Consider the following 10,048-nt stretch of genomic DNA (forward strand, 5'->3'; position numbering starts at 1 on the left):
GTGCAAGGTGGATATCTCGCGTACCGTTTACTATTGTGGGATGCATTCTCACATTTCTGCAGTCCAGAACGGCAGAGCAGACTATCTACACGAAGTTGGATATGACCAATGCATGAAGATGATCCAGGATGGCACCCTCTCACTAGGACCTAACAACTATATAACAGGCCTGAGAGTCAATCAGACGACTACAAGAAGTATTACTCTTGCAGGCAGCACCAATAACGAAGGTTGTGACAACATACTATTCAGACCAGTTTGGAACTTGGCCCAATGTCATAGCACAAGGAATAGCAAAAATTACTCTCCGAACCTCCTACGTTCCAGTTCACCTAGAATCCGGAAGAATAATATTAAAATCCGGTACAGTCTGTCAATTGAAGGACGGATTTTGTATCGATTCAGACGATGGATATTCATATTGGAAGGTTGCTCCGGCATCGCCTTGTGACTTTCACCAGTATGATGTACTTGACGAAGGACAAGCAACGAAACTACAGGAGGATCCAAATGACCCATATTCTCCTGTAATCTACAGCTTTACTACTCAAGACATTACGTTTGCACTCACCAAAACTCGTGAGTTTCCCCTGTGCGGATACGTCTTGTTTCGCACAGAACACCCAAAACTTTTCGTGCTTGAGACAAAAAGGGGAGATGCTCTCTCCACTCGGAAGCAAATTCCCATGCAAAATCTTGACATTTTCGCATATGTGAACTCCAAGTTCGTATATGTGGAAAAACATATCAAACAGCAGATGATTTCTTTGTATCACAACATGATGCAACAAAAGTGCGAACTTGAAAGACAAGTAATAACCAATGCTCTGTCTTTCGCAACACTACAACCTGACGAATTCGCATACCGATTAATAAGAGGACCAGGATATATGGCTGTCACCGCAGAAGAGGCCATATTCGTTATTAAATGTATACCAATCGAAGCCACAGTACGCCGACCCAAGGAATGCTTCACCGAACTTCCTGTGACTGTGCGCAACTCCAGTATGTTTCTAACACCGAAATCCAGGATACTTACTAAAGTAGGAAATCAAAGAGAGTGTAATCACGAAATGCCTACTCTCTATCGTATTGAAGACACCTGGGTGCAGCTGTCGCCAGACCCACAAGTCCGACAGACGTCACCTCAACAACTTAAACCTATGGCCCAGCTAACTTGGAGATATCTAACGCCTGGACTACTCGCTGTTAACGGAATTTATTCTGAAAAGGACATTGAACAATTAAGGGAACACATTATGTTTCCTGCTGAGAAGCCAGCTGTGCTTAACTCTATCGCTAGAGGATTGACCGGACATTCATTTGACCCAAATGCTGTCTCATTGTACAACATGTTGGATGAAAACGCTCTAAATAAAATTGCCGAGTCCGCAGCCTCTAGGGTCTGGAAGGGATTTGTCTCTTTTAGATCAGCCACAGCCGGATTGTTTGGAATATTCTTAATCGTACAATTGATTAAGATTATCATTGACACAACTATTCATGGATACGCCCTACATACTGTCTATGGATGCAGTATGCACTTGCTTGGAGCCCTATGGAGTTCCATTACACACCTGCTTCTCCATTTGGCCAGAGGACCCATTGACAAGGACAAAGAGCAACAACTTGATAACCAGGACGCAACACCCAAGCTGATGAGCACGATCAAGGATCACCAGATCACCATCAGCAGCCCTACCTGCCCAGTCGAGGACCAACCTCATCTCAGCGAAACACCGATTATTGTAACTACCCCAACTACTTAAACTTACCTTGATTTAAATCAAAGATTGGATGAGGTCAGTCAAATTCCTCGATTGCAGCGGAATTTGACTTAAAAAAAGGGGGAGGTGTGACGTCCCGCCATTTTTTCTTATTTTTCATTATTTTTCAAAATTTTTGACGCAAAACTGTTTTAGATGTCGTAAGGACACATTTAACAAAATTAAAATGAAATCAAGTAAATTTTAATGTCAACAAATTTAAACCTCAATCCTGAAAGATTTAAATCAACCTCAATAAGACATTTAAGGTGTAAAACACCTTCTCACGGTAGCGAGTCAGTACTAACCGACTGAACCGTGACAAACTATATTGACGTCATGCTAACTAATTGCAGCAATCCTCCGATTGCCTAATTAAATAATTCTCGCATATTCTCGATAATTAAAAGAATAATTCGGTAATAATCTTACCGAACTAACCAGATAAAGATTTATGAGGTCATTATTGTATAATAAAAATAAGCGCTTAAAAACGAATATACATATATAATCCTATATAATATTTTTATATAATCTGATATCACTAAGTATTTTATTCTCTAATATATAATCTCTCATTAGCCACCGTTATATTTGGGTGGCTACAGTAAGTCTTATTAATCGTTTATTCTCATAATTAGTCTGATTAATCCTGTATAATTAATTGCGTTTAAAAGTTTCGTAAACAAGTAATCTAACGTTAAGCAAGTTCAAAAATAATCTGCTGCAGCCTGAATGTAATTATTTACAACCATAGAGTATTATATTTTTACAAAGATAAGGATAATGCCTTTTATCCTTTCCCGATTCACAACCCCGACATTCTACAACGCTAAAACAACACACTAATTTTTATCGTTATATGAATTCTATCTTACACTATTAAATTAATCTTTTTTGGTAACAACGATGGGATGGAAAAGTTTTGACAAAATTTGGTACAAGCTGTGGAATAGCCTAACGATATAAATATTACTTTCTTTAATTTTATTTTTGGTCGCAGCATAATTCTAAAAGTTATATTAAGATTAAATTCTGACAGAGAATATTAACCACCAATTATTCTTTATCTATTTGCACCAAATAAATTATCCTGGAACAATTACTTTAATAATTGACTAATCGAAATAAATATTTCATTAAATAATCTTTAAATTGCTTGCACAACAAACCTTTTCATACAATTCAGGTAAACTGTAATCTTAAAATAATAAATTAACATTATTAAATAAATCAGAAATTTGCTAACTAAATAATTCTGCAAATTTACTATAAGCATTTGCTTTAAATGACGATTACACATCTTTTAAAACAAGGAAAATAAATCTAAGACGTGCCACATTAAAATTATATAAATTTCAAAACTTTGTCCCACAAAAATATTTTATATCTCAAAATTTTGACCGATAAGCTAAAAATTGCATATAACATTAGTTGCATAATTTTTCATTGTGGACACAAAAACCGCAATTTCAAATTCGTATCTTAGATAAATTTTTCATAATAAAATAAACATTCTCAAATAAATTTATTTAAAAGATCTAAGCAACAATCAGTCTTGGTACTCCGCGTACATTAAGAACAAATATATGAGTCAGAACAAAATAATTCTATTTTCTTAGTATTACCATAAAGTCAAATTTTTGATCAATAACCTAAAATTTTTATATAACATAAAATTCTCAGTATTTAAGTGCCTAAATGATCGCATAAAATTATGCCCAAATTTAACATAATTATAAATTTATAGAAATACACCTCAAAATTTTGACCGTTAATCAAAATTTTTTATAAGACATAAATTTATGTACAATCGATTATCTAAACAGTCCCATAGAAATAACATTAAAATCTTAACTGTTTAAACCCCTATGATATAACAATGTCGAAATTTTTACAATGACAAAGGGAGTTATGTGTCGGCATCAGTACTGTTTTACCTTCTCTATAAGTACATACTATTAATACTAGCTCATATTGATATCCATTATAAATTTTTAATTTGTATAAACAAAATACCCATTTACAATTTTTATAAATTCCATCATACAACTTCTTTTGAGCGTCTGAATCTAACTACACACTTTTTATTTTGATCAAAAATAATAACCTTTTCATTTGTTTAAATAAACAAATTATCAAAAATCCAAAATATACGTTTAAAAGGCCTTCCATAAAAACGATTTTAGGAATTGATCCGAACTCTTGATCTCTAACCGTTCCGGAGCTATGATTTTTTGAAGAACTCACCCCGGAACCACCCTCATGGCACAAAATCCACTCCGTAAGAAGGGAGGCAGGGCCGATCATTATAAACATACTCCCGACCTTAAAATAATTTTTTTTCAAAATCACCCCTTCGATTAAAACCACCCCCATAAGAAAAATTACCCCTTAAATAATTAATAACATCCCCCTAGATTTCAAATTTTTCTGACAAATAACTTAGAAGTTACAAATTTTTGAAGTAGAGTATTTTATATACCTTACTTTTGGGACACCATATACATATATAATTATCTCCGTGTTGAAATTAAAGGTTAAATAAATTATCAAATTTATTAAAATCACAAAATAACCCCATAGTTCAATTCTCGCAAAGATAACCCTATTAGTTTAAAAATAAATCCATTTATCATTTTAAAATTATTAACAATTGATTCTGACAAAACGAGAATACTATCAAAAATTTCGGAATAATAAATTGTACTTATAACTTAAATTTCGTCTTCTCAACTCTAATAGTTTAAGAGGAAGAAAATTTTTAATTATGAAATATCATTAATTAATAAAAATTATTAGTTATTGAGATTAAGAAATAAAATCATTTTCTAAACTTTTAATATCGCGAATTATACCCACAGATTTATTTTCAGGTTTTTATCCCGTAAAGTACGCTAGAAACAGAACACTAAAATTTATTGTTTATAAAAATCGCTAATTATTAAGTTGAAAAAATAAAAATATTAATTTATTATTCGAGACCAAAAGTTACGTTAACGATTTTAATTTCACGTCTTTAGCTCAAATAGTTCGGAAGTAAACCAAAAGTAATTTAAGAAACTTAATAAATTTTTATTGCAAAAACGGTAACATATGAAAAACTCGCGCTTATATCCTGTATACATATGGACCCAACGATCATCGTGCATTTCAGAACGGAGCTCTAAGTAACTCCAATTTATTATAAAAAATTCCGTTAATAATAAAACTTTAATTGTTTATAACAACTAAACGGTTACTCCTACAACCTTGAAACATTATTAAAGAACAAAAAGCTTAACCTAAAGAATATAGTCCTAAAATTTCAAATTATTAAGATCAATAGTTCTGACAATATAAAATTTCAAACTTTCGCGTTATACGTATGCTCCAGTACGACAAGATGGCGGATACACAAGTACACGAGAAACGTAAAGCCTTATACCTGTAAAATACGAACTTTTCCAATATAACTCTCATTAGATTTTTGTTACGGTCAAATTAAAGACAATATTATTTCATTATTAAAGTTTTAATTTTATAATTTTCACTTGAAAGGTTAACGATTAATTCAATTGTTAATTTAAAATTATTGCATAAAGTGTATGTCGAATAAGCTGCAGATCGTTGAAGCTATACGAACTTGCCAAATTATATAAAATCAAGTAAAATAGTCAGTCATCAGGACAAATCTCATATAATACATAATTAATTATTTATTAAAAATTAAATAAATTTAACGATTACTTACCTAATAAACAACTTTTATGAATAAACGCTCTTTGCTGAAAAATTAACTATCTCGTAAAATAAAGAGGGAACGTTCGACATAAAACTCGCTCTTCACCTTAAAATACGTCTAAAATATGTCATTTTGTTAAATTAAAAATTTATTACAATTAAACCCTTCACCCCCAAACCGCCAAACTTGAATACGATTTAGGATAAACATTTAAAAACACGCTTGCAAAATTTCAAGAACTTTTACGTACTAGTTTTAAAGTTATTAAATTATAAAATAAAAGCGACATAAAATCACTTCTCACAGTACGCATATATACTCACACATACACGCATGACATGTATGTGAGAACCTACTACATGGACAAGCCAAATAAGAAACTTTTTAAATAATGTATATTTAACATTTCTAACACGAGCATATAAAAGAAAACGTTATTTTACAATCAAAATTTCAATTTCACAGCTCTAACTCAAATTGTTAATTAACAAGCTCAATTTGCAATTACAGTTATTACACGTATGTCGTATTTCAGCAAGCAAGAAATCTTCATAGCCGCATACTCTTGGCGACGGCTCACGAATTCTAGTGACAAATTTAAATTCATATTAAAGCCTTTTAATTTATAATAAATTATCATTAACTATTAATAAATAATAAAAATAATTTAATTTACAATTGCAAATAAAATCCTCTTAATTATAAAATTGTTAACCTCCTAATAAGAAATAATTATTCAGCATAAGAATCATAGCTAGCATATACGAAGGTACATATATAACATAAAATTAAAAGCTTATTGTCACTAAACCCCACCCCCCTCTATAAAATTTGGTGTTTGAGTTAAAATAAACCTTCAAAAATATGGAACGCAAGATTTCATATCAATAAGTTCATCCGTTTCCAAATTACAGACGTTACAAGTCAAATAAGCTGAAATAATTTAGCGAGATTTTTTCCGACGGACACCGACGTGTACTTACACATTGACAGCATCACACGGATACTCTTAACACATAGACAGCACTAAAAGATTTTTTCGGCAATACTTACACTTTTCTTACCACTTCCCTAAGGTACATAATATTTTTATGCATTCAAATCTAAAGTCTCGATTTTTTCTGACCATCCATTCAAAAGTTATAGAATAAAATATATATATAATTTTATTCATTGTTCTGAATGCATCTTCTTAAGAGAATAGCCTTGACAATGATTGCGTCATTGCGTCATACTTTCATGCGTTGATAAATTTCCATGCAAGCAAAACTTTCTTTATATAAATCTAATATAAAATCACGGTAAAATATTATAAGTAAGAGCTCTACTTAAATACTAAGAACTTCTCCTTTTTTTAAACACTATACAATCACGAAATTACAGTAACAATCTTAATATAATAATATTAAAAATTAACTATTATTTTATCAACAAATTACAGGAAATTTTAAGGTATGACAAGAATAAAAGATGTATCTCACCACCAATAATCGTGTGAGCCAGGAAATAAATGAATAAATATTTCCATTAATTTTTAAATGAATTAAGTAATATTTCTACACACATATACACGCACACATTTTTACGCCTATACATGTACAGGCAAGAGACAAGCTCCTTTCAATAATAATTTTGCACACTTCCTACCTATACCCCTCAAAAGGCAATATCTTTTTACATTCAGATTTTAAATTTCGTTAAAATCTGTCCACGCGTTTGAGAAATATAAATTTTTCTTTCTTTAAAATATTTATATATTACACATGCTGCATGCAGTGAAGAAAATCGATAATCTTATGGGAGATTTACACGTGAAAAAGATTCAATTATAAGTCAAAAACTATTAGATTCAGAAACATGAAGATTTACACTTAAGTTCCTTTTAATATTATAATGTCGAATATTAAATCTCAAATTTTTAATTTTATTAGTTTTGGAGATATCGATTTTTAAAGATCGATAATTTTACCACGTAACTTCCATAAGAAAACATATTTAAATTTTTAAAATAATAAATCACCGGTAAAAAGGTAATAACGATGTAATAGCCATAATTGTACTGTAATAATACATACATTTATTTAAATTCCGCAATTCTGTATCAAACCGTTTTCGAACAATTAAGATTTTTATTTTGCGCTCCCGCTGTAAGAGTGAGAGAGACTCACTTATGCGTAAACCTATAGTAAAAATTTAATTTCTTTTTCATTTAATTATTCGAAAACTATCAGCCACATTTTTACAAGATTGTACACCTAAGCTAATTGAGCAACTACCTTTCTACTAAAATTATTGTCTTTACGAAATTTTAACTGGAAATTGTTAATAACGAAATTTACTGTTTTATCACAAAAATAACGGAAGATGTCAAAAAGCGATCAGTTTAGTAAATGAATCTTATTTTCTACAACCGCGTGAACTAGAAAATAAGTTGTCAAAACTACCGATTTATTGTTTTAAGCGAAATTCATTATAATATTCACACGTACAACACACATGTAAGAGGTTTCACCTCACCGCGCCTACAAGCTAGCCTACATAAGCGAGCTCTGCGGAGCGTCTTCTCATTGTCGGCCCGGAGTTCGCACAGTTAACATCATTGACAGCTCAGTAGTCACTCGCATAGTGAATATTACATTGTCGGCCCAGAGTTCAACCGATTAACATCTAATAGAGACCGCGCATACATTATTGGCCCAGCGTTCGAGTAGATAATATCGAATTAGCATTTTAACTTAGAGTCAGTGCGGTTTTGACATCTTGTATTTTGGCCGTCAATCCGGTGCGTTTATGCGTGTCGTTAAACTCTGTTAACATCAGTGCAGAAATTTGTATGCTTTTAGAGGTGATCCGTGGAGTCCTGTACTCTTGAGCCCACCTCTAAATTGCTTGTAATATCGAAGTGAGATATAAAAACTTTTTAAACTGAACTTTGCAAATTTTGTTGGCGATCCTTCTTTTCCTGCATCCCGTGTACGTTACTACAACTACAGTGGGTCTGAATGCTACATCCTCGGCAGCTGAGAATTTTGGAAAACCGAGGTCTTGCTGAATACACTCCTCTATACAGAGGATCTGATAATTAATATAATTTACGAGGAACGACCAAAACTTACAAGTGAGTACAACCTCTTGTTAATATATATGAACATACGAATTTCTTCAAAATAAATCAACATCTGAATCTTGAAGCGAAATAAATTAATGAATAATTTGAATTTGATTACCAACCCATTTCTCCAACATTTGAACATGCTAATGACTTAAATAAAATAAAAAAGGTTACTAAAATAAAAAAAAAGGTCATCAATTTAGCAAGTTATATAAAGTGTTTCTAAATAACCAGAACTTTGAATTTTTTTTCAATTGAAGAATTAAATGCAATTACTTGATCTGATCCGATTCCAACCTTCTGACATGATAATTAACAACGATTTATTTGATGATTAATATACCTGGTGTCAAAAAAATAATAATAAAATATTTTATTAAAGAATAAAATATTAGACTTTTGAAGATTTGAAACTTGAATGAAATAAATTGACTACATGTTGATTTATTTTTATTGTGAATTTATTATTGTACATGAATTATAGATTGTGCATGAAATATAGACATTGTGCATGAAATATTGTAATTGAGTTGAAGCTATCATAATCAGGAAACCGCGTGATACCCTTATTTCACTGAATAATTTTGACAAAGACTTTTGAATAATAACTCAAGTGAAAATACTCCTTTTCTATTGAATCTATACAATGAAATAAATAGATGCGATGAGATGATGAATTATACAATAACTCTTGCTATATAAAATATTTTATAATAACGACGTCATGAGATGAGTCGAACAAATTAATAGAATATATTACATGAATGAGAGAAATAAATATTATTATGAAAGCTTCGACGAGATACACTTTGGAAATATTTGTGATATTGACTTGAATATCGATTTACCATACATGTATCGTGAATTTTACTTGTAAACGTTTATTGAATCTGACATATTAGACAACAAATCAATTTGAATTTTACAATCTGTATTAAATCTGAAACCTGCAATTTAAATTTAATTAACCATTGTCACATTTGACTTGGAATTTTGAATAACTGTACTAAAGAATAGAATCAGTGACAAGTGGAAGTGATTAAATAGTGAAGTGACTAGTGAAATTTTAATTTCGCTTCTCCGTAACCGACTCCTGGCAAAATTTTTCCGGGAGAATAAAAACTTAGTATTATTTGCATCCAGTTTTGTAAATTTTTGGAAATACACTCTTTTCTCTGTGAATCCTTTTAGACCTTTAAGGGCTATGTACTCTTCGGAGTGACGCCAACAAACATTGTCCTTCCTGAACCTCGTTCTATCGAACGGTACCTATTTAGGGGGTCGTACCCTAACTTACACTATTGAGAGCGGTACCTACTTAAAGGGTGTTCTCAACCTTGTTCTATCGAACGGTACCTATCTAAAGGGTCGTTCCCTAACTTACGCTATCGAGAGCGGTACCTAGTTAAAGGGTGTTCTCTAACTCATTCTATCGAACGGTACCTA

General features: G+C 31.5%; 1 protein-coding gene across 1 annotated transcript; it reads left to right on the plus strand.

The window, feature by feature from the left end:
- The first annotated feature begins 1,198 nt into the window (after positions 1–1,198).
- Positions 1,199–1,769, plus strand: LOC120357417. The gene has a single exon (XM_039447611.1). It carries the CDS (start codon positions 1,260–1,262, stop codon positions 1,767–1,769), a length of 510 nt encoding a protein of 169 aa, XP_039303545.1. The 5' UTR covers positions 1,199–1,259.
- The last annotated feature ends 8,279 nt before the right edge of the window (positions 1,770–10,048 follow it).

The sequence above is a fragment of the Solenopsis invicta genome, chromosome 3 (genome assembly GCF_016802725.1).
Source record: "Solenopsis invicta isolate M01_SB chromosome 3, UNIL_Sinv_3.0, whole genome shotgun sequence".
NCBI lineage: Eukaryota > Metazoa > Arthropoda > Insecta > Hymenoptera > Formicidae > Solenopsis > Solenopsis invicta.

What these genes read in the sequence shown, in the direction of transcription:
- LOC120357417 (XM_039447611.1), top strand. Translation starts at nt 1,260, where the DNA reads ATGTTTCCTGCTGAGAAGCCAGCTGTGCTTAACTCTATCGCTAGAGGA.